The following is a 26,229-nucleotide window of genomic DNA, read 5'->3' on the forward strand; positions in this document are numbered from 1 at the left end:
TAATATTAAGAGATTAAATTTGTAATTTTAGGAGAAATAAAGTCAGATGCTTCGTAGCACAGAGCTCGATAAAACTGCTTTCTCTTCTTATACAATGTGGCCATGAACTGAGCTCCAAACCTTAGACCCTCCCTTCACTGAACGCTTTTAAAAGTCTTTTAAAAACTCTCCTGAAAGAAAACATGTTGCTGCTTCTGCTTCATATACTCCTTGACCTGAGTGGATAGTGTATGGATGTCACAGGTATGGCCTGTACATCCCTCTTCTCCCACTATTTCCCCTTGTGTTGCTTTTATATATTGAATGTGACTTACTAACATACTTTATTTTATTCTTTCTTTCAAATGAAACTGATTATGTTGATTTTGCCACCGTCTTGATCTGGACTTCCTGGAAAAGAGATCTCATATCTCAGTGGGACCTTCTGGCTCCAACTTCCTGCAGTCACTGTGTTCACTATGTGGGTAAATTGTACAGTTGGTCTCTTCTTTTATTGTTATGCACTGAATATAATATGAAATATCCATAAACTATGTTACTTATTCCAGGGTTGTCAGTTTACTCAGTGACAGAAAAGGGGTTCCTTGAGGAAAATGTTTGGGAATGCTGATGCCAGTTGCACCACTAGATGGCAGTAAAGCACCATGTTTGTGTTGGTATATCAACTCCTTCAAACTGAGTAACAGATCTGCTGCTGGTATTAAATTGTTCCTTAGCTTGGAGTAAATTAAAACAGTATTATTAAATCCCTGTGGCCTTGATTTTCTCCTTCTTAAACACACTTTAAACTTGAATGTATTTTTTATATCCTGCCTTTGTTATTCTGCCAATGAAATACAATTAACTTCTTCATTTACACATCTGACTATTAAACTAAATTTAAGTCAAATTTAACAAATTTTAGCTCAGCACATTTTTGTTTCTGTTTTGATCTGGAAAACTGTTTTGTGGCCATCTTTAACAGACACATGTAAACACAGACACACAGTCGTGAGACTCCAGCATTACAATTAATATCCTTTTCTGGCTTGACATCATTCCCCTCATCAGTGTTTCATTTCATCCTTCTACTTCCTTGATTAAAAGGGATAAAGCCATGCCCTCAGCCATATTCATTACAATGAAACACACACACACACACACACACACACACACACACACACACACACACACACACACACACTCAGCCATGTCACTGTGGCCTCGGCTATACTCATTATAATGAAACACACATAGACAAACAAACATCTAATCAAACACCAGCCCCTTTAATCCTGTTGTTTTGAATGGGCAGCACAGCTACAGTGGTGTGGACACACAAACACACACTCTCATGTACACAGTCAGTAACTACATCAGGGTGAGGGTCAGCAGCATTGCTTCCGCCCAGTTCTGTGTTTCAGGAATCACATTTCAGTCCCTTCTGATTGACAGTTCAAATCAGTCAAAGCAATACAATCTTACATGGAAAGAAGAGTCCGTAAATGACAGTTCTTGTAATTATTTTATTGGTTTCTTTAACATTAAATAAACTAAACAACGGCCTCATTACATCTGTGTTATTTTCCACCTGAGCACAAATATATTCCCCATAAAAATATCTCAACAAACCTGCTGACGACTGCTGAAGTACAGTAAGTACCCCTAGTTGGGAATCACTTGAGGACATGTTATGTCTGTATTACATTACAAAGGTGTATCAGTTATTATTACATATAATATGATTACATTTACAGTCCAGTGTTGTAAACCAATAACTTACCAATCATGTAATAATTCATATAATCTTATCTCTTCTCATTTCTCCCAGGCTACATTTTCCCAGATAACTACTGACTGGGTTCACATAGCTACCCAGATAATTATACATGAAATGATTTTATTCTTTGGATTAAAATTAAAAAAAAAAGCCAGCTCACACTTAGCTAATCTAACTGCAGGATTACATGGCGGCATATCAAAGAACTGTTTCTTTCAGGATTTGGATCCAAAAACTGTGAGAAAAGCCTGGTACAGTGTGTGAGCAGCAACGTCAGGCTTTTATTGTTCTAAATAAGCCTTAATAATATAGATTATGATGACTGCATTATCTTTGCAAAATCCAAGTTGGGCCTGTGGTTACTTTACCAAGTGAGTTGCCACACTGTGTTATCATCAGCAGCCAGAGATCAAGACTTCCTCTTTTATTCAGCTTGTAACTGCAACATCAGCCTCTCTTTTGTTTTCAAAGTGTTCATTGCCGCATTCATGAAAATCATGGGACACGTGTGCTTTCACATTGGAGCATCACATGAGACTGTAATGATGTGACCACTCATTAGAAATAATGGAGCGTACATGTTCCTCCATCTACAGAGAGAGTATGTGCATAGTTATCTGTGTCTAATTGTGTGTCTTTGTCCGTGTGTGTGTGTGTGTGTGTGTGCATAACTGTGCGTTCGCCTTCCCCAAGGTCTGCGTAGTGGCGCTCCATCTGTGGCACTCAGGGGATTAAAGCCAATCTGTCTGTCTGCTGCTCAAAGTGCTGACCGTCAGACCAGCACCAGATTAACACAGTGCTGGGATTGGTAGAAGGGGGGTGGTGGGGGTGAGGAGAGAGGGAGAGATGGGGTGTGGGTGGAAGAGAGAGGTGGACGGATGCTGAGGAAGAGAGATGTGTGTGTGTGTGTGTGTGTGTGTGATGGGGGAAGGTGGGGGGCGGGTTGAGAGGTCAACCCCAGATTAGTACACAACTGGTACAGTGTGTGTGTGTGTGTGTGTGTGTGTGTGTGTGTGTGTGTGTGTGTTTGGGCACCAGGTGGGGGGGGGGGGGGGCTTACAGACCCAGAGAGGGACAGAAGGGGAAGAAGGAGGACGGATGGAGATGTACAGTACATGCTGGGTGGATGGATGGGGGTCGTAGTTAACACAAAGTCAGAGGAATGAGGAGTTGCCGAGGTTCTTTATTTGGCTGAACCAGACATAAATTCGTGAGTGCAGTTGGTGTGGAGGAACAGAGAAAGACAGAGACACAGGTTTAAAGGTCTAGTGTATAAGATTTAGTGGCACCTAGTGGTGAAGTTGCAGATTGCACCTAGCTGAAACTTCTCTTGTGTGCTGAACATGTAAGAGACTATGGTGGCCGTTGTGAAAATGCGAAAGTGCTCAAAGTGAAATTTCCTTTATTGAATGATTAAAAAATGTCAGTGAATGAATTAAAAATGTCCTGTTTATAAAATGGGCAGATATTCCTTTAAATGTTCAAGTTTTTTTGGTCCTTTTTAAATAAATGTTTTGGCAGGTTTCTTCCACAATGGCTTTAATTTTTAGCCTCAGAAGTTGCAAACTGGTGCTTAAAGTGAAGTTTCCTTCTATGCTCCTCATCTCCTGAAATAAAAACAAACAACTTTTGTACATTTTCTTGCAATACTTTGCTTTTTGCCCTGTACATGACTAATACTTACTCTTGTGATGTGATCAAAAATTACTGGATGCTCAATTCTGAGATTGTTCTGTAAATATTTTTCAAATATACAATAAAAATAGAACCTTCTGATGAACCCATATCATTTTCAGGTTTAAAACAACAGCTTCTTGTTAAGCCCCTCCCATTTCTAGATTAAAGTCACCTCCACGTCTGGTTTCAACCATACTAGTTTAAAGTACGGATACAGACACTTGGAATTTAGTTGGTTTAACAGATACAGATAGATATCACTCACTTATCCCCACTGTCTAGAGCTAGTGTCTGATTTGTCCCTTCTGGGCCACTGTAGAATCAACATGGTGAAATCTATGGAAGAGGACCTGCTCAGTATGTGGATATGAACAGGTCATTCTAACAACAATAAGCTCAACCATACTAAGTAATCACCTGCAGAGTAGACAATCTGCTTTCTGTTTACATAGACACGCCCCATATCCAGTCATCATGTGATATGTGTTCTCAGGTGTGTTAGTATGGGCAGAAAGTATTTTTGGCACAGTGTGAAAACACTTGTGTGCATGGCAATTGTTTTAAAAAACCTTTTTTAAAATGAAGTGGATGTGGATGTGGCCTCAGACAGTCTCTCCTCAAAGGCATTGATGGTGTTTCAGTCAGTTGTATGTGCAAAAAATGCAGAAAATATTAATGTAAATATTATAGGAGGAGATCTTCAGAAACTCAGATGACTTCACCACCCTCAAATGCTCGGCAGTTACAGCATTAGGTGGACATGATTACCAGACTGTGGGGAGCAACAAAAATTGTTGCTCTGAAGGCTGAAGGGTATGCTTGACATAAAGTAGTTTATTTGAAGTGTTGTTCAAACATATGAAGGCAGAAGTGCGTAAACTTGTCTCACATGGCCACACTCAAAAGTTAGACGGTTTCCAACAGTCTCTCCTTGCAGGCATTTGATGATGTTGCATGAAAAAAAGTGACCAGTAAAAAAGGTTGAGTCACACCTCCTCACACCTGGCGAATCACAGCAGGCGAATCACACCTGGCGAATCACAGCAGGAAATTGCTGTTTGGAAAAACGGTCCTACACAGGTGAGATGATTGACAGACACTAGAAAAGACATGGGGGCATCTTTTGTGTGTGTGTGACTGGGGCTGTGGTCATGGTGGGAGGGGTGAGGGCAGAGGGGGGTGAGCGGGTTCAGGCTAGATGAGCGCACCACTGAGATTAATGTAGTGTACTAGTGCACAAAGAGACATGGCAAGTGGGAGGGCTGGGGGACCCGTGGGTGGGGGTGTGCAGGGAGTTGGGCACTGCTCCCAGGGATTAAATATGTTCAGCCATTAGCACAACCTGGTAGTGAACTAGCAACACAGCAGGGTTCAGTGGAGACACACACACACACACACACACACACACACACACACACACACACACACACACACACTGTAGCTATTAATGAAACACTGACATGTAATGATGAGAGCTGAAAGACATAATCACAGTTTATGTGCAGGAAACCAAAACAACAAGCTAAAAGTTGCCAAAACGCGTAAAGCTATGTCATGTATTCATCTGATTCAGTGTTTGGAAAAAATTTGTTTGTGTCTCTGATCCAGAGTTTGTGGGCAAAACTGATTGTACAGTGTGTGATTCTACTTCCTGTAAATTCAGTAGAAAAATTTTTTAATTAAATGTCACTGGTGATGGTCGTCTCCAGTTCTTGATGCCTGAAGTAGGCTGTTAAGGTCACTACTCTGTATGAACGTGCTAGGGTCAAGACTTTTTCTCATGACATGAAATGGTGAGCTAGTCATTGTGCCAAAACTAGGGGAGGCCGGGGTTGGTTGGCACATAACTATTTTATGGTCTTTAAAGGTCACAGAAACAAAAATTTAACATCAGCATGTTTACTTCAAATATATTTTTTTATTTTTCAGAATAAAATAATTGAAAAAACTGCAGTATATGTGTAATATTGTGACATCTGAATCAATATTATCAAGTTGCAATTCATTTTATTTTGAAATTCAGTGACACAAGTGGAACCTTTGACCCCACTGTCACATGCGTCACCGATGTGGAGGACTCCAGCCATGACACTGTGCAGCCCGGGGATGAGGTGGCAGCGTACATTGAGTTCAAGACACCTAAGGAGGATCCTTTTGAGGTTTTATGGTGATGGAAGGAGCATGCTAAAATGTTTCCTAACCTAGCAGTGATTGAATGTTTTCACCATAACAGCATCGAGTGCAGCCAGTGAAAGATTCTGCTGGATTCAAGAACAGAGAACCCAGCTCAATGTGAGTGTGGGTCGGGGCGCGGGACTTTTATTAATCTGGTACTGAGCTTCACGGGAATGGGGAATTGTTTTCTTTCACAGTTGTTTAATTTTTCAGCCTCAGAGGTTGCTGCTTTTTCCTAATTAGTTGTGATGTCATTTCCCACCCATGTACTTTCTCTGTTCAGATAAAAGATTAGATTTTTAGCATCAAACTCTGCACATGAAGTACATCATTCTGCACAGTGAAGGAACAAAAAGCAAAATACCTTTTTATTGGAAGAAGAAGAAGAAGATAAACTTTATATAGCCCTTGGGGTAAATTCAGTTTTTTCACTATGTTGTCATACACACACAGGCCTGAGATACACAAACATGCATTAGATGGAGAGATGTTAGAGCGAGGGGGCTGCCCACTGACAAGTGCCCCAACCAGTTGGAGGTTTGGTATCTAGCTCGGCAGTGCCTAGGAGGTGAACTGGCACTTCTCCAGCTACCAGTCCACAATTCATATTTTGTCTAGACAGGGACTTGAACCACCAACCCTCCAGTTTTCAATTCAAGTCCCTATGGACTGAGCTACTGCTGTGGAGAGGGTGGCCAGGGACTTTAGGTGAGCCAGTGTGAGCATGATTGGACTTACTTGATTCATTTGCTGTCATTCCAAAGTTTTTCATTTGTATGGCTGTTTGATGTGTTGCTGTGCCAGTGTGTGTGTGTGTGTGTGTGTGTGTGTGTGTGTGTGTGTGTAGGTGAGCTGGTGTGGTTGTGGGTGTGTGTGCTGGCCTGTGTCTCGCAGGCCATGTGCTTCTGTAGTCACACTGCCACCAGACATAAGAGGGGAGGGAGCGGAGGAGAACATACACGAGTCTCTGGATACTCGCTCTGTTTGTCATTATGTGTTTTCACTCCACAGCTCCCCCTAACGACCACTTATAGAATTACATAAGACACACAACACAGGCAAAACACAAGTAAATACATAAAAACATTTAACACGCACAGAATTTCTGGTTGTACCTGTGCCCATTGCACTGAACTGATGGTTTTTAATTCCCATTATTAAGTCGTTTTAATGCCATGCCATAATTCTGAGATATTATGTTGTGATCCTATACTTATGACATAATAAATCACATCTGTTGAAAATAATTAAGGAAAAAAACACAGGTAGTAGAAGGGGCTTCCGGTGTCTTTTAGTTTAGTGACATTTTAATTTTATTCTACTTTTGTTTTATTTTACTTTTTATTTCATTTCATTTTTTATTTCATTTTATCTTATTTTATTATATTTTATTCTATTTTTGTTTATTTTATTTTATTATATTTTATTCTACTTTTATTTTATTTTATTTTATATTTATGAACATTATTTATTAATTCTGATCATATTTCACTTCTTACAGTAAAGAATAAACATGCTCTTAAAGTCGAGGTAAAAGTCAAGATATGGATAAGTTCAGTGACATTTTAAACTGTACAGTATATTATGTACTCTGTATCAGATCAGCCATATGGCCACTGTTTTTAAGAGCCCTGTTATGTAAATCCAAAAACTAATATATGCAAATTATGTGAGATATGAAACAGATTTTAACTTTTATTCCAGTAATTTGGTTCATAGAAAACTACATTTCTTCTGAGCAAAGGGTGTAGGAATGCATATATACAATAATGTTGTGCAGTAAATATATTTATGTGGGTGTGAAGCTGCCTGTCAGTCATAAACAAAGTGATCGATGTGTTTGTTGTCAGCAGTACACAAACAAACTGGTATGTAAATAGCCACAGAGTGACAGAGATGGAACAAACATGTTGACTTGTTGTTTCCACAAGGGGTGTGTATATGTGTGTGTGCTCCTACGTGGCTGTGTGTGCTGGTATGTGTGTGTGAATGCATCAGTGTGTGTCTGACTAATATTTTGTAACTTAATGGAGGCACCCCCTGACCCCCCCCTCCACTCCACCCTCCATCAGTTTGTGATTGGTCTGTGGCTCCAGCATGGAGGATTAGACCATGTTTCCCCACTTTACGTCCCCTGTTCCTCCCTCTCTACCTCTCCTCTCCTCTCTTTTCTATTTCTCTCCCTCTTTCTCCCCACATCACATGATCCGTTACATCACGGGATTGAGGTCAGAGCTGGATTAGGGCGAGCTACGCCAGCAAGCAGGAGAGGCAACGCTGGAATTACTGAAAGTGAGGGAGGAGATGGGGAGGAGGGGGGGTGGTTCAGATGGCCTGCTGATGAAGAGAGGATGAGGAAGAGAGAGAAGAAAAGATAGACTGAGACAAAGAAAGAGGAGTACAGGATGACTGAGAGGGGGGATGAGGATATGCAGGGGTTTACATTAAAAGGGGGGATTGAACAATATAAAGGCCTGATACTCTAAATGCAGGAAAGTGTTTGACAAAGTGGAGCTCTGCAAGAAAAACACATGTGTAAAACAATTTGGCAGGAGGTGAAAGATGTATTCACCTTGCAGTGAGTCAGACAAAGAAAACAGCAAATATTATTACATATGATAGTAATGTAAAAATCTTTACTGAGCAATGCAGAATGAAGAAAACATTGAAGAAAACATCATTGAAGAAAACAAAAACCTGTTGGCTGTCATACTTTGTATGAACTTGGAAAATTGTCATTTCACACATGTACTGCAAATGTTTGAAAGAAATGTTTTTGGCACAGTGAGTAAAATTAAAAAAGGGTCCACACATTTTATCTAGAACAAGAAAGGAAGAAAACAAGACTGAACTTTAGATTACGCTGATAGAGTCAACAAGTTATGGCTTACAAACATATGTTATCAATGTTCATATAATAGATAAACAGATAAAATACAATGAAGCTACCTCCACATTGTTGCATGTGTTTAATGTAGGTGCTCATTACAATCAGCAAATGTACAGTCAAGTATAAAGTGTAAAATATAATATAGCTACTTTGGGGAGTATCTGTAAGAGTAGCAATGTAAAATGGTCAATTACAACATCAGTCAAAATAAAATAGGGTCACTGACTTTACAAGGACTCAAAGTGCCGTTGCACCCTGAATGTAAGAAAAATGTAATTTATGAATGGTTTCACAGTGCACTTATCATTAGAAAAAAAAACGTTCCTATCTTTTTATGTATTTTTCAACTCATGATCTTGATTAACTGTAATCAAATGTTGAAATGATAATTAATGATGTAAAGCATTAGTGATGCCATAATTTGTGCTTTTTATTGTTGCTCACATTAAAGTATTTGTTAATAATCACCAAATAATTTGTCAATCATAAAGAAATCTTTTACAGAACATCTGTATATTATGATAAAGATGGATCAGATATCAAAAAACATTATTTGGATATCAAGTTGCAATATTTATAGATGCACTACAGAGTATTTATTAACCATTTAACAAGATATTGTTGTCAGTGTGATCAGTTTCCACAGATGGTTTACAAAACCAAATATTAACCACAAATATCTATCTATCTATCTAATGGTAGTGTTACACATGTTTTTGAAATTATTTCTTAAAGGTTTTCAATCATTTGGCAATAATTACCAAACATTTAATATAATGTATGCAGCAGTAAACTTAAAATACTGTAAATTAAAGCATTACTAATAATAAGTACACATAACTATTTATTGGTTCAATGTCTCTGACAGTAAAGTATCCATTAATTTATGTTTAATTATCCATCACTTTACTTCTTATGAATGATGGTTATTATTAAGTGCTACTGTAAAGTCTGTTTGTGGCCCCTCATCACTGGCTGCACATGTCCAGTAGTTGTAACCTCTTTCAGTAAGTAATTCTCCCTCTTTGTTTTAATTTTCTAGAGGTTTGAAGTGGTAAATTATCACGTAATTTTGTATAAAAATGGAAATAATTAGAGGAAACTTTTTTTTTTACAGCTCTAATTCCAGTGTTGATCGTCTCACGGGCCCTCAGACTTGTCTTGTGACTCTTTATGGGTGTGCTGACGTCTAGATGAACCTTTCTGTTTCTAGATTTACCCTTTCATTTACTTCTATCTTTTACTATCTCATCTAGTTTCACACCCTTGTTCTCTGTGTCTCAATTCTTGACTTTTTCAGAGGGAAGTTTGGCATCGATTTTGAAAACAGAAAAAGCCCAGTTAAAAATTAGCAACAGCTATAAACTCTCTGTGCAACACATCAGTCCCATACTCTGTATTGGAACGATGTTACATTGCATCGTCCCTATAAAAAAACTAAAATAAAATGAAATAAATGTGTACAAAGTTCAAATTATTTAAACAGTATTCTGGCCTGTGTCAATCCTGGATGGTAACATGAACTCCAGAACAAACAACAGAAAAAATAATCTGAGATAAACAAAATTACATCACAGTGTTTTTGTCCTGGTGAGCACTCGGGATCTTTAATTGACCCTGTGTTGGCACAGCAGAGATCAGGGTGAAACTGGGAGAGCCAGACTATAGATTAAACTACATCACACTGGCACTGAACTGGAACTGGACAGCCCGATTGGACCTGGGGTTCGTCTGTCCTGCTGTTTAAAGGTCATGTATAGAGAGAGTCATACCATGAGGAAACATGGCTCTGTCATTGCTCTTTTCCAGCACTCCACCTTTGGTATTTTTGTAAAATGTGGAGAGAAACAGCAGAGAAAGAGAAAGAGAGGAACCATTACTTCTTCACTGTTTTCCTTTAACTTACAGTTTCATCTCCCCGTACACGCTGTACATGTTGGTGTTTGGTGGACTTCATCTGTGTTATGTCAGAGTTTTTTTCTATTTTTATTTGCAAGAGGTCAAAGTTTAACTAATGATACTTTATGTCCCATGATGCACTGGGCCTGTGAGAGCATCTGTCACCGGGGGAACATTGGAACCAATTTGTCATCTGGAGAGGGAGAAGGCTTTAATCCTGCCGATGAAAAGAGAAATGTCCAGAGAAAGATGGACATACAAGTGGAGAGATAGGGGCAAGTGGGATGATGAGGACAGAGCATGGAGAAGAAGAAGAAGAGGAGGAGGAGGTGGAGGAAGAGGAGGACGGGAAGGAGGCGGAGGAGGAGGAAGAGGGAGACAGTAATCCTGTCTAATTCACTTAGTGTTGCGCTGAGGGAGCAGGACACTAAGAGGATTTGGGACATTCTCTAAATTAGATCAGCAAGAATAACAAACTGCAAGGAGAGGTGGAGTGGAGGGGGAAAGGGGGCACACTGGGCGAGGTGGCACGAAGGAAGGGGCAGATCAGGGAAGGTGGCATGAGGGAAGGGTGCAGGGACAGAAGAGAAGAGTCACATGCATCAAGAAAGTGGCATGAAATCTCTGAGGAAACATCGGGAGAGCATGTGGAAAAAGTTTGTTGCCAGTTTCGAAAAATACTCACTGCTCACACATCCTTTAACATCTAATATTTACAGTAGGTGCCCCTGAGCAAGGCATTTAACCCCCAAACAGCTCAGAGGTGACTGATGCGTGCATCTTAAAGTGAGCAATTATGAGGAAAAAAAGCCTTGTCACTCAACAAAACTTCACTCAGTATCTCCGATCACATTTGATATTCCAACCAGCACCGGACGCCAAACGCCCCCATAATCCACACAACTGTTTTAGTCCAGCATATCATTAATCTGTGGCTCTAAACTCTGACTTTTACTATTAGTGATATTAACTAGGTGTTAAGTTGTAATCTGCAGTAAAGCCCTTAGCAGAAGTGTATGCTGAGGTTGACAGTGGCTGGTTGATCCATTCATACTGTAATACTGATCCTGTTACCACTACTAGCTGCAGATCACTCACACCTACTTACACTGCAGGACTATGTGATTTAGCAGCTTTACTGGACCATTACAAATCTTATTTGATGAGTTATGCGAGTGATTACATTGTTTTTTGTTTGTTTGTTGTGTGATCAATTTGATGATAATTTGACAGTAGACCATTTCCTGGAAATGCATTGCTAGGAAACAGCTTGGGTCCATGTTTACTTCCTGTCAGCTGATGTCATTCACATACACCGCAAAATATTCCAACAGGAAATACAAAGGGACACATTTATCATGTTTTTGTTGTCATGTTGGTAATGGCCGATAGGGGAACAAAAGCAAGTGGTTAGATTTAGAAAAAGAACATCATGGTTTGACTTAAAATTCACACGGTAACTGAACAGCATGCTCCCAGATGAAAGTGTGTATACGGACGCTATTGCTCTATATATTACAGTTGCTGATAGCATCACAATGTGCATATCATATCGGCACGAAGGATGTCTCTCTGCATCCATGTCTGACAGCGACTTCCACTGACAGTCTGTTCTCACTCAGAAGCATAATATCGGCATTTGGGCAGTGACTTCCAGCGTCAGATACTGATGGAAAAAGCTGTCCTTTCACTCGGTATGATACACAGCTGATCGCTATATTGTTAAATGATGCCTGGTGGTGTCAGCAGGACAACGACCCCATGTTACGGCAACAGATGTCCAAGGAGGGTGGTTGGGTGGTTCCAACAACCACTGACCTTCACCCAGGAGGCCGGTGTTCACCTCCCACAAGATTTGAGGCCAAATCCTGTTATTTTTTCCTAAACCAAACTGTGCTTTTGTCGCCTAAACCCAACCATATGTGTTGGCTAAACGAAATCATGTACGTTTTTTGTTGAAGGAAAAAAAACATCAGTGCAGACTGTGTGCAAACAAAAGTGTATTTTGTAACAGGCTGAAGTTGACACAGCATCCTGGAACGTAAAAGACTAACACACCCAGGGTACCTTGCACGTTACATCTCGTCACGTCACAAATCAGTCCATGACCAAACGTTGATATGTGATGAGGTCAGAGCTACATCAAGTCTGCTTAAAAAAGACTGTCACATCTGTATGGAGTGTGTGGCTCTGTGGCGCAATGGATAGCGTATTGGACTTCTAGTTAAACACAAGAGAAGTGATTCAAAGGTTGTGGGTTCGAGTCCCACCAGAGTCGACCTTTATAGGTTTAGAGTTAAATCATGATCTCCCTTATTATAGATACCTGTAAAGTTGATATAAACCATAACATGAAACCATATGCAGCTGCTTCGAAAACTGGCTTAACTGGGATCAAAGTTGAGGGCATGTTTGAGTGTGTTATATTAGTTGCTACTAATCTAGCCTTGAGCTGCTAGCCTCACACACAGACTGAAAGCACCAAATTTGAGCAACACAATATTCAAGAGAAGGCGGATATTTCTACAGCCGATGTCACCAACATTCTGCAACTCAAAACAATCTCATTAAAAGCAGTTCAAGAGAAAAAATAAGCATTTTTGATTTGAGGTGGAACTGTCCCTTTAAAGTTCTAGTGTGTAGGCTTTAGTGGCATCTAGCAGTGAGGTTATGGAATTGAAACTTCCTCCATGTGCCAAGCATGTAGAAGAAATATGGAGGCTAACGTAAAAATGCTAAAATGTCAATGGCCTTAAATATAGCCACTGTTTGATTTGTCCATTCTGGGCTACTGTAGAACAACATGGCAGACTCTGTGGGAGAGGACTCCATGTAAATATCAATAGCTCATTCTAGGGTCACAAAATCACAACAATTCTTATTTTCAGGTGATTATAAACTAATGAAAACATAGTTCTGAATATCATATTCTATTTCTACCAATATATCCCCCTAAATCCTGCACACTGGACTTTTAAAAGGTTAAAATTCTAGATTCATAAAGTACATAAAACTGACCATCAACATTTTCCTCTGATGATCTAGACCTCCCTGTACTTTTGTGTCATAATATTTAAGTGATGAAGCACACCTGGAAAAAGTCCTGAGGGATACAACTCGGTGGTACTGTAATTAGTGACAGAAATAACACTCTCTACACATCCATTATCAAATCTAATCTAATCATTATCAGATCTACAGCCAAGGCTTGGTTTCATGTTGAGACACATATGAGACGAGGGTTTGAGATTCTCAGCCAGAAAATATTGAGCAACACTTAATTTCCTGCATTCTGGTGAATTTTTATGCACCAAATTGGGTATTTACTGCATCAATTTCTGGTGTAAATGTCTGTAATTTTGTCAAAATAAAAGTCCTCTACCACTTAATGTTTTTATTGGTGGAGGACAAATGCACATGTTCTCAGTACTGAGTGGGACATGTCCCCTGAAATCTACACCTGTGATTACAGCAAACAAAACCAGGCAACAAATACTGTTTCTAGACACTATTTTACCTGGACAACACCATAAAATGTTCTTAATTCTACGCTGAAATGAACTCAGTTAAACTGTTTCATCATGGATTTCTTTTTCATTTTATTCCAACCCAAACAAAAAAAACAACCACAAAAAAAAATTAAATCTTTTTAACTGTGTGTGTGTGTGTGTGTGTGTGTGTGTGTGTGTGTGTGTGTGTGGGTCATCGTCTGTGTAAATGTGTCTTTTGTCTGTAGCTGATAAACGTTAACCAGTGATAATGACTATTTGTATGTGTATGCGTGTGTGTGTGTTAATATGTGTTTGATCGTGTCTGTACATATGTGTGCGTGTGTATGTGTGCTTGGGCGTGTGCTCAGCGCGTGTATGCTCGGCAGCGTTGGGATTAGGAATCGATTAAGAGGAAAATGGACTGCAGGCAGGCAGGAGGGAGGAAGAGGGAGGAAGGGATGAAGGGGAGGCTGGGCCGGTCAGCTCTGGCAGCAGCCTGTGGCATGATTACAGTGTGCCTCCGGAGCAGGCTGGCCACCAGCTTGTTTGTTGGGGATTAGAGAGAGGAAAGAAATGAATCATATTTCTAAGTCCTGAGTGTATCTGTGTCTGTGTCTCTGCGCTTCAGAGTCCATATGCTGCTGCTGGGGGATTACAGGAGCATGCTGGCAGCAGAGCACAGGAGGGGGTCTATCTATCTATCTATCTATCTATCTATCTATCTATCTATCTATCTATCTATCCATCCATCCATCCATCCATCCAACACTAAAAGATATAACAATCAGTCGTCAGCGTACCACTGTAGCATTTTCCACATGTATGACATGTTAAATGAACACTCATTAAAACCCCAGCTTGTCAGTGACCATAGTCCACTGCACTTTGTAATGAGCTTTTGGGCTTCGTGGCCAGTGTTGTGCTGTGTCACCACGAGGCTGAGCCCAGCTCTGTGTTCTCAGGCTAAATCCCAGTCAGAGGGCAGAGACTCACTGTTACTTGGCAGTCTAAGTCGATAGGTGCAACAGCCAGCCAAGACGAGTAGTACTGGTCGTGGCATACTGTAACAGTGATCAGTATTAACTTATCTGTCTGATCGTGTTTAGCTCTATAGTCCCATTAAGCATTTCACAGTGCGTGGTGTGAAGGACGCCACTGAGGGGAACTGCCCATTGGTCCGACATCCCATTGTTCCGACCATATTAAACTCATTGTTCCAAAGTCTTGTTGTTCCGAAATCATCATGATTCCCTGTGGTTAAGGTCTGGTTAGGTTTAGGCACAAAAATCACTTGGTTAGGGTTTGGAAAAGATCATGGTGTGGGTTAAAATGAAAAAGAAAGTGGCAAACACATAAGCTGTGAGCCTGCTTTGCCTCAAGCCTTTCCCAGCTGACCCAGAGCCGGTCCAACCATCAAGGTAGAAATATGCCCGCCGGGAGCCGTTCAGTACCGTGTACCGTCGGACTAATGGGATGTCGGACCAATGGGCTGTCGGACCAATGACATGGACCCCCACTGAGTGCAGATTATACTTGCAGATTCAACATCAACCCAGAAGTGAATGATATTTTTTCAGAAACAAAAGCTACAGAAGAGTCTACAGGTACATTAGTGGCTCTGTAATGTATTTCACATGGATATACAAAGAAAACTGGATACAGCATTGGAGGGGGAGAACTTGCATTCCCATGAAATTTGTTCAGTGGCACATGAATCCAAAAAAGATTTCCACAACACAAAATGAGCCGGCTTTTCCACATTGTGGGGCCCATACAGCAAGTGCACTTGAGACTTCTGGCAGTCAAATGGTTAACTTCTGGTTGACCCCAGCGATAACCTGAATGGGGGTAAAAATGATTTAGACTTCTGAAATGTTATTAGATCATTCCTGATAGTAAAACAATTAATTTCATGTGAGATGTGACACTCAAAAAATGTATCTACTGATTCACAGATGTTCTTTCACAATGTAATTTCATGGGAAAAAGTCTTTTTGAGGCACATGACAGACAAGGAAGTTGTAATTCCATATTTGGCCACTATGTAAAATTAGGGTCAAAGCCTGGTGCTGTTCCTCGGGGCTTGGTTTTTCAGGACGGCTGTGCTTTAAGCTAAATGCTAACGTCAGCGAGACAACATCCTCACAATGACAGTGTTACTGTATCATGTTGAAGGTAAAATGTTTATGTTTACCATTTTTGTTTTGCACATTTGCTAATTGGCACAAAACACAAAGTACAACTGGCAGCACAGTGTTGCAGTGGTTAGCAGGGTTCCCGGTTCAAACCAAAGGTGGAGGGGTCGAACCTTGGGTGTGCAAAGTTTGCATGCTCTCCATGTCAGCTTCAGTTTTCACCAGGTACTCTGGCTTCCTCCCACAGTCCAAAGACATGCAGGTTAGGTTTACTGGTGAATAGGCCATAGATTGTCTGTCTCTATGTGTCAGGCCTATGATAGTCTGCCGATCTGTCCAAGGTGTACCCCTGCTCCTGCCTAATGTCACCTGGGATAGGCTCCAGCCCTCCAGCGACCCCTAACAGAATAAGCGATTACGTAAAATAAATCATAGTATTGGACACATTTTAACAGAATGATGGTGGCAGAGAAAAAGTTAACAGTTCACCAAAGGTATTGCTATTCCTCCTGTGAGTAACATAGGCTCCCAAATGTCATGGCAACCCATTCAACAATCCTCTTTACCAGACATTTGGTGATCACCAGAGTCATTGTATTCATCCTCTGTGGACCATGATTACCTGTATATTTCATGGCAATATGTTCAATAGCTGTGGAGGTATTTCAATTTGGACCAAAGTGGTGGACTGACATTGACATTCTTAGAGCCATGCTACTAACATGGCTCAAGATACCTGTTGACAGCAGTGAGTATTTCATGTTGGGTTGGACCATTTATTATAGGTAAATCACATTTAATTCTAATAGGTGTATTGTGTCATTGGGATTTGTGCCTTATTTCCCAAGATAACGAGCATCTCAACACACCATAAGCTAATTACATCCCTAACCCTTCATCCAGTGCACTCCTCACAACCCCAACTATGCTGACCCTCTGGCCTGCCAGTGGCAGGAGTACACAGGAACATTCAGCAATCCAAAATAATCTGCCCATCTCTGGTGCTGCAGTTTGGGGCTGGTGTGAGCGGTGGGACTCAGTATTATTGTTAGTTCTAATCTTTTTTCTGTCCTCTCTGCCCTGCTCCCTCTCATCTCTGCCTTATACCCACTCAACCTCTTGTATGGATTAGTGGAACGCTCCCAGAAACTGATTCCCAATCTCCCCTCTCTGGATGTCTCCCTTTTCCTCGCACTGTGGCCCCCAAAGGAAAGAGAAGGCCTCGAGGAGCCTACCTTGATTCAACACTACCATCGATTGACAGAACACAATGACCCCAGAGTTTTAATGAAGTCGTTTAATGTCTCAGAAACATCGTAGCTATCTAGCATGGTAGTGGTGAGACTGGTCGAACACAGGAGACAAATGAAATATACAAAATAATTCATGTCAGAAAAATAAGCAGAGAAGATTATAGTAATGCAAAAAAGATAAAAGTACAGTAAATGATTAAGAAGCATGAACAGCATTGTATCCTATTACTGCTACTTTTATTGGATAAACCCCTGAGTTTGAAAAAAAAGAAGAAGAAGAAGCAGAAACCAGAAAAAATATAAACAGAAAAAAATAAAAAGTTGGCAGTTTTATAGAAATTAAGAAAGAAAGAGATTCTGTTGGGTGGTGCGCCTGCGTAACAACTCGCTGCTGATAGCAGACATGATTGCATTTTCAAGTTTTAATATTTACAAAAGAACAAAAAAAAGTATATTAGCAACGTCCATGTCAGCTGAAGACATAATATTAATGATAATAGTAATAATACTGATAATAATAATATCAACTTCAAAACAAATTACCACAATTTTTACTTTAACGAATTCACAATTTTTTAAAGAAACAATATTGTGTAAGTCTAATACAAAAAAAAAAAAAAAAAAAAAAAAAAAAATCAAATACATCAAACACATAAAGTGGTACCCATCACATCTTTACAGGTCGGAGTTGAAAGAGGCACCAAACACTCTGTGCAAAGGGGGGGGCTGCATGGCGGCCCAGTCCCTTCCCTTTCTCTGGTGCAGTCTTCTCTCCCATCGAACGCCTCACTGGAGCAGTTTATCAGCAAATCAGTTCATAATAAAGTCGTTTGTAGATTCAAGAACTGCTTCAACAATCCACTAACCTCATGCAAACACTGTGAGATGGAGTGGGGGGGGGGGAGTACTCGGCTGCCAATGGCCACAAAGCGACCATTGTTGCACAAATTGTCTGGAAGTGATCCTATTAAACTAACAATGCACGAGCCATTCTGCTAATGATTTCAACCATGCTCAAAGGCAACAGGTTTGTACTGCAGTCACTCCAGTGACCAACTCTACCCCCTCGGCTTGTGTCAGACACAGGCTGCAGGGGATCAGTATCACACAAGGCTACTGGGAATCATCAGCTTCTGTCTTCTAAACATTTTTCACGTGGTATTTAATTAGTGGCCACCCTGTAAAGACACCTGCTGAAAGTGTCAGGTTGGGTTAGATGAGTCGTTTGGCTCGAAGCTTTTTTGAGTCAGCTCGCTGATGAAAAGCAGCTTTTATTTTTTTTTTTTTTAAAAAAATACATCACAGAAAATACAAGACAAAGTCTAGAAGGAAGAAATAAACATGAGTCAGTTGTTGTGCTTTAACACGTCGATTTCAAGGCTCTCTATGCAGTAAACTTGTGGGTTGCTGAAACTGATGTGCTCTGGAAGCTCTGCTTAAAATGTGGTCCAAGTCAAAGCCTGTTGAGAAGTTTCTGAATTCAGCTCTATCAAACAAATCAGATGGACAAGATCTCTAAAAAAACCAAACTATTGAGTCTTCAGTCAAAATGTTGCATTCTCTTGTCATCAGTATTATATTTATACTGTCTTTAAATCACAAAAATTTCAACCCTAACACGTCTGAGCTGCAGAATTAAAGCTGTTGTTCTTTCTCACTAATTAAATTTTCTTGTACAGATATCTTGTTTTCCTTGAATGCAGCCTTTCCTTGATTTCCAGGCTGATTTGCTTAACTTAAAGAAAACTACGGTCATCTCTTTGTAACAATCACCAAGCCAAGCATCAACAGATCAGTTTACTTCCACACACATTTTTCTGAAACAGCAAAACAAGGATATTAATTCAGCTGATTAGTTCTTCAACTGATATGATTATTTGATTTCTGTGCCCCAAGGTCTCCTCCGTCTTCTAAAAAACAGCAAAAGTTAATCTGGGGTTCGTCACCCTACTTTGATTTTGTTCAATTTCTCACCCCTGACCCCTGACCCCTTCCCTCCCCACCTCCCACTTCTTGTTATTTACAAGACCTGGAACTTCCAGGAGTTCTGGTCTTTGTAGTCCAGACAGTCAGTGGCATTGAAATTGAGCTTCCAGGCAGCTTGGTCCTTGTAGTCTAGACAGTCGACAGCTCCGAAGCCCAGCGAGGCGGCTGTGTAGCCCTGGGAGGAGAGCGAAGCTGGGGACTGGCTGAGGGGCCCACCCATCGACGAGGCTGTGATGGGGCTCAGGGCACCTCCAGTGCCTGACAGCTGCGGGTGCATTGGGGACAGGTAGGAGCTACAGTCCAGGCCAGTGAAGTAGGAGGAGGAGCCTGCGTAGCTCTGGCTGTAGGCCGGGGCTTGAGTGTAGGTCATGGGGTAGGTGGTGGTGCGCTGCATGCAGGGGGTGGTGGAGGCAGACAGGGGGTCTGGCAGCGGGGAGATGGAGGCTGGGCTCCAGATGGACACTGTGGCACTAGCAGAGCTGGGGGTGATGGCGGTGCCTGGAGGAGGGGGTGGAGGGCTGTAGGGTCCATTGGTGGGGTTGGCACTGGCCTCAGTGTTGGCGTCACGAGCAGGGGATGCCTTCTTTTTAGGGGGCCGTGGTTTGGACTGGCCTGTGCTCTGCTGCTGCTGCTGGCGGCACTTGGCACGACGGTTCTTGAACCAAACCTGGAGGATGGCAGGGGTGCAGGGGGTCAGTTTAAAATCCCTACTGAATAAACAAATCCAGATAAACAGTTAAGAAGGTGCTATTGTGGGGACACCTGGGTCTCTGGGTACCTGGTCGGGATATATTTCCCTCTCTCACACACACATACAGACATTTCTTTCTTTTTGAAGAGCCATATGTATAATTATTATTATTTTGACATACAAAATTATTATTATTATTGATCAAAGCATAATAAAATACTAAAACAGTCGTAAAACTGGTTTGTAATGTGTTACCTGCACTCGGGACTCTGGCAGGTTGATCTTGAGGGCCACCTCCTCCCTCATGAAAATGTCTGGGTAGCGGGTTTTGGCAAACAGAGCCTCGAGGATGTCCAGCTGTGCGCGTGTGAAGGTGGTGCGCTCCCGACGCTGTTTACGCGGGGTGCCTACAATGAAACATAAAAAGTTAAAGAAAAAAAAATATTACTTTTATTATTATTGTTATTACATTGCTTTTATGCTGGCATAAAAAAGATTGTTGCTGCACTATAGCTGTAACAATCTGTGTTGGTTCAAACATTTAACACAAATAAAAATTAGATAAATAAATAAATAAACCTCGAGAATGTCTACACAATCCAACAGGCCGATTGACTGGAAATATTACAAGTTCTAGTTTATTTTAGGGTTTTAAAATCCCTTAAAGTTATAATTAAAGAAGGCTATTTCAATAAACAACTCCACAAAATAAAGTTTCAAGGACTGCTAATGAATCAGAGAACCTGAATGACTTCTTTCTCTTAAATACTAAAATAATAAAACTCAATGTTACCCCGAGAATATCGATTTTTTTTTTTTTTTTTTTTTTACAGAATATGTCTCACAAAATATTCACTAAAGTTGAATACATTTTCGTTTCGATCATCATTTTCATCGCACCCTTTTGGCCTCTCTAAGAAATGGAGGCTTGAGTCAAATAATTACTTCATGACCGATGTTTTTATTGGATAGAATCAGATAAAAATGTCTTATGGTTTTATTTCTCACAGCTAAGATGGTTTAAATCGAAATATACAAAGTGAAGAAACGAAAGTCGCTCCAAAGCTTAGTTTCAGAATTTTAAAAATGATCTCAGCTCCTCGTTGATTCAAACTCTAATCTGCGTCAAGAAGGCCCACCACGCCTTCTGTCATCGGTGCCAAACCTCGGCATAATTTCATTCAAACTCTCCTCTCAAGGATGGCAGATGCTGATCAGGCCAAACAATATAAGAAGTGTTCATTCATGAAAAGAAAAAAAACATAATGCCAGAAGATAAAATACAATGAGAGTCGTTTTGTAAATAGGTTACATGATAAGAGCAACAGATTGGAGTCTGTGCTGATGTTAAGTCGGTGTGAGAACAGCCTGCGTTTCCATTCACACACGTTTTTTTTTATTGTTTTTTGACTCTGTAATCCGTTGAACTTATAGGTCAAGTGAACACATGTTCTGGTGGCTGAAGAATCAGACATCTATTCATAGTCATAAAGCATAACCTCTCAGCTAAATTAAAATATATATATATAGAAGTGAATTTGTGCTTTTTTTAAAGAGCATTTTACGCGAACTTCAAACGACACTTTATGTGAATTCTTTCACTGTCTGTGTTTCAAATTAAACAGTTTTCACTTGAAACAACAACGAAACGACAGGTTAAAAATTATTGGAACAAAAATACAGTCAGAAGTAATCAGTCATTACTTACTGGGGTATCCAACGGCGGCGGAGTGGAGCAGATCCATGCCCGGGCCGGACAGCGTTAACCCGTTCACGGCGTAATGGGGTTGCTTAATGTAGGACATCATGCCTCCTGCTGGCTTTAAAACACTCCCTCACTACCTCACTCTCTCTCTCCTTCTCTCAGACCGGGGGCCGGGTCTCCTATAGTCTCCAGGGGGTGTCTCTCTCTCTGTTTCTCCCTCCCTCTCTCTCGTTTTTTTCTGTCACCCCCTCCCTCTCTGTTTTTCTTTCACCCTGGGTTGTTTGTCACTTGGTTGTTGTTTTTTATTTTTCCTAGCTGGTTGTCCTTTACTGCCTTTGTAGGATACTCTGACTCAGTGCATCCAAACCAGGCACCTGTAACTGTGAGTCTAACAGCAGTGCGCCTTTACACCTGTTTTAACCTGATGCGTAAAACACACGTACAACAACAACAACTGAAATCAACCCAAGACTATAAATAAAGACACCACATTAAAAAATAAATAAAGGTTAACTAAAGAAGACCCGTGCCAAAGCGCAGTTTCTCCATCCAAGTCGTGCGTAATTGCGCACCGGCGTCGCCAGGTGATGAAAGATACCAAACGCAGCAGTTCCACAGCAGTTTAGCCGACTGCGGTGTGATGGGCGCTGAAAAGTGTCGGGGCCCTTGTCGGTACCTGGTCCGTGAGGAGAGGATCTGGATCTGCACAGTGGACAAGTGAGGCGAGCAAGAAGAGGCTGGCTAATTAGAAGTAACTTCTTACCCAAGTAGACACCCAGAGCCCTCCCTCCTTCTCGCCCTCCCTCTTTCCCTCCCTCCCTCTCTCGGGCGCGCTCACGCAGACGCACGCGCGCACACGTAAACGGTCATCATGTATTCATGTTGGGCCTGTAGTGCTATATATGAAGTGACCCGGTTTATTTTATATGTCTCATATTTGTTAAAACGTCCAGGCCACTTTTTGTCGTCACAGTAGCTCTGTCACTGACACCTGCTGATTTATAGCCTGCATGGTCACGAGTAATTTAAATGATTAAAATGAGAAAGAAATGTAGACAAAATTCGCCTAGAGTTAGTTTGGCACTTGGCAAACTGACTTTAAAACAATTACGGTGAATGTTAAGTTCCCATCTCAATCTTTTCTTCTTCTTCCCTTTTTCCAGGTTTTATTGTTACGACCTCTTTTCGAAATTGGCCTCCTAAAATAATTGGGCGACCCTGCCTGAGTGTGGTGGCAGAGACAGAGCAACTTAGAGGCGGAGAAGGGGGTACAGGCCGGATTAGAAGTAGCACAAAGAGCGCGTTGTTCTGCTTTTAAATCCCCTTCTGATCCCCAACATGCTCCCTCCGGCCCATTCATCCATTCATTCACTACAGTCAATAACAATAATAATAAATAATGATAATAATAATAATCATAATGTTCTGCCTTGTATCATGTGTAACACTTTAATGGTGGACCCACATAATTATTCTTGATGTAAATGTAAGATATTTACATAATAGATATTTGGTGTCAAATTTACGCACCAAGCTACAGAGGAGGATCATGTATTATACAGGAAAATATACGCTACATATAGTAATGTTTATAAATGAAAACGAAGCGGGCAACAGGTAGGCCAATGGTCTACTAAAATAAAATGTTAAATATAAGTTTAAGTAGCTGCTGAGTTAATTTAAGGCAAGAGAGGACATGTTTAATTTGTTTAAAGACTCCACAGTGACACATATTTCCATTGTTAAATCCTGGTCCAAGCGTCAGATAGTTGTAATAAAAAGTGTATTTTGTTTTATTGTTTTATTCATTTCTTCACAATATTCCAGCAGAGGCCTCCAGGGTTTTGTTTGCTCCGACTCCGTGTGTATTCTGTGTCTCCTCTCTGTGCGCTAGTTAGTCCTGTGCCATCCTCCTCTACGGGACAATTTCACAGTGTCCAAAGCCGATTCTCTGCGCTTGTTAATTGAATCGGATTTCTTATAGTTTAAAATCCACACACACACACGCACACACGCACGCACACACACAGACCCATGTAGCTACAGCCCAAACTGTATAAGGGGTTTATCTAGCTGTGTAAAGCCAAAGCGGAGATATAAAGACACACACAGAGCGACAGAGAGACTTTACCGGCGTGTTTGAACGTTTCTCAATAAAATGTCTTCACCTGCTGAGGAGAGTGTGTGTGGCTGTTTGAGTGCAGGAGGGCCGTATTTGAGTGTGTGTGTGTGGTGTTGACGTTTGGATACCTGCCGTCTCCGGTGGACGCTTCACCTCCAGGTACGTTTTGTTTGTTTGTTTGTTTGTTTATCTCGTGCTGTTTGGTTGCTGTAGCTCGAGCAGCTTGAGGTGAGCTCACAGCCAGCAGGACAGATATTGGAGTAACTGTGGGGAGTCCGAGGACAAGAATGTCTCGAGACCTCCGACTGAAAAAAAAAAAACCCGGCGGGAATAGCGAGAGACCTCAGAGCGCGCGACACTGCGCGCAACATTTTCGTGCGCGCGCACACTTCACGCACCTGCAGCCACCAGACTCCTCAGCTGCATTATATAGCAATGTAGGCTATTTATCATATTTAAAACAAACATGTTCATGTACTTTACTTTACTTTAACAGTGATATTTTGATTTAAAGGCTGCAGACTGTGAAGCTTTAAACAATAAACAAAATTACTTACCATGACCTATTTTATGTCTTAACTCAAACTAAAAATGGCTATTTTTTTCAGCAGCACCTCTTCATGCTCTATTTATCAATATAAAAACAATACACGATACCTTAAGATAATGGCAGGCCGAAAAAGTTGCAGTTAATCAAGTAATTAGCTGCATCCATCGAGTAAAATAGCGCGGGAAAGTCACTACATAAAGTTTGGACAAATAGGCCAACAACAGGCCTTTAACTGTGGCATTTGTGCGCGCCAATAATAAATAAATAAATAAATAAATAAATAAATAAATAAATAAATAAATACAAATAATTTCGAAAATAGCATAAAATGGTAAAAAATAAAAATAATTAAAATTCAAAAATTAAATAAAAATACATTAATTTCTAGCTCTATATGTCTCTAAAATATTGTGACATTGTAAAATATTGAAAATAATAGAATATGCATGTTGGGAGGGTTATTTTTAAATTTTTGGCTTACAGATTACTAGTTACTCTGTTAAAAATCTAAGTCGTAGTAATAAGTAATGTAACTATTTTAATTACTCTATTAAAGTAATGTAACGTATTACATGTGATTACTTTTCTACCAAATTTTTTAAACTGGGCAACAAAACTGAAAAATGTCCTAAAATTATATAGCAAAAGAAGGCATTCCTGTACAGTAAAAAGATGTAAAGCAACAGATAAAATGTTAAATTCTACACATAAAGAATATATCTGGATGTAACTCCTTTGTAATCACCAACATTTTGATCAGTAACTGTAATCTAATTACATACTTTCTGGTTACTTCCCACCACTAAAGATATGAGTGTTGCTTTTGAGTTACTGCAACATTTCTTTACAATAAAAGTGATAAATAACAGATTTTGGGATAGGAACACTGTGCAAGTATTACATTAAATTACACCCTAAATTTAAAAGTGGAAAAAGCACTGGACAGTCACACATTGTAAATATAGAGATGACATAATCTCTGGTTTACACAGCATATGCATGATAAAAAGATGGTCCATGTTTTTTTATAAGACAGAATTTTGTATTGTGGGTTAATGATGCAGAACAACAACTGCTCCACCCAGCTTGGTCTTGGCAAGGTGCTGGGAACATCAATAAGTCCAAACTGGTAGAAAAGATGTGCAGTGTTTCACTTGATTGTTGAGTTTTCCGTCTATTAGACCTTCATCAGAGCATTATGAGCATTGGTTGTGATTTATTCAGTGTTATCATTTGACATTCTTTTCCCTCGACAAGTTACAGAGTAAGAAAAGTTTAATCTTGTGGGGGTTGTTTTATGGTTATATTTACATAATTATACATTGCCAAAGATAAGTACTATATATTAATGCACTTTAAGATTAAGATTATATGTTTTATTGCTGCACGACATGTGATGTTTTGTGGTTGTTTGTGTGGAAATGGCTCCGTGCTGAAGGACTGCTGGTAGTCTGGACGCACTAGGACCCAGAGCAGACACAAATTAAGGACAACCAGCACATAAGAGGCTTAGTGCATCTAATCTATACTTCTACACACACACACACACACACACACACACACACACACACGCAGGGCAGGCATTTCATAAACATCCCATTTTGAAACAAGCACGCATACACGTCCCAGAGGCAAACACAGCCATTGTATTTTCATTTAGTTTTCATTTTCTCCAAACTCTTTTATTCCCCTTGTTGACCTGAACTTCCATCCCACTTGGTTGAAGAACATTTGCCCATATGCTCCACTATTTCCCTCGGCCCATTTCATTAGCAGACGTGTATGGCGCATCCTTTGATGGCTATGAGGCAGAGAGCAGTCGTTCTAGACAATTATAGTATAAGAGGGAACATACAGTCTTCCTCGTCCGTGTGGTCAGTGCATATGCATAGCTAC

The 26,229-nt window shown here is 40.5% G+C and overlaps 1 protein-coding gene and 1 non-coding gene across 2 annotated transcripts; one reads left to right on the top strand and one right to left on the bottom strand.

The window, feature by feature from the left end:
• The first annotated feature begins 12,586 nt into the window (after positions 1–12,586).
• Positions 12,587–12,678, top strand: trnar-ucu (transfer RNA arginine (anticodon UCU)). Its single transcript is given in 2 exon segments — positions 12,587–12,623; positions 12,643–12,678. It is a non-coding gene; the product is annotated as a tRNA-Arg (tRNA).
• A 6,621-nt stretch (positions 12,679–19,299) lies between these two features.
• Positions 19,300–21,784, bottom strand: LOC125888858 (homeobox protein otx5-like). The gene is made up of 3 exons (XM_049576490.1): positions 21,665–21,784; positions 20,212–20,363; positions 19,300–19,932 (listed from the first exon to the last, which is right to left on the bottom strand). The coding sequence occupies exons 1-3, from the start codon at positions 21,762–21,764 to the stop codon at positions 19,300–19,302; spliced, it is 885 nt and encodes a 294-aa protein (XP_049432447.1). The 5' UTR covers positions 21,765–21,784.
• Positions 21,785–26,229: the final 4,445 nt, after the last annotated feature.

The sequence above is a fragment of the Epinephelus fuscoguttatus genome, linkage group LG5 (assembly GCF_011397635.1).
Source record: "Epinephelus fuscoguttatus linkage group LG5, E.fuscoguttatus.final_Chr_v1".
NCBI lineage: Eukaryota > Metazoa > Chordata > Actinopteri > Perciformes > Serranidae > Epinephelus > Epinephelus fuscoguttatus.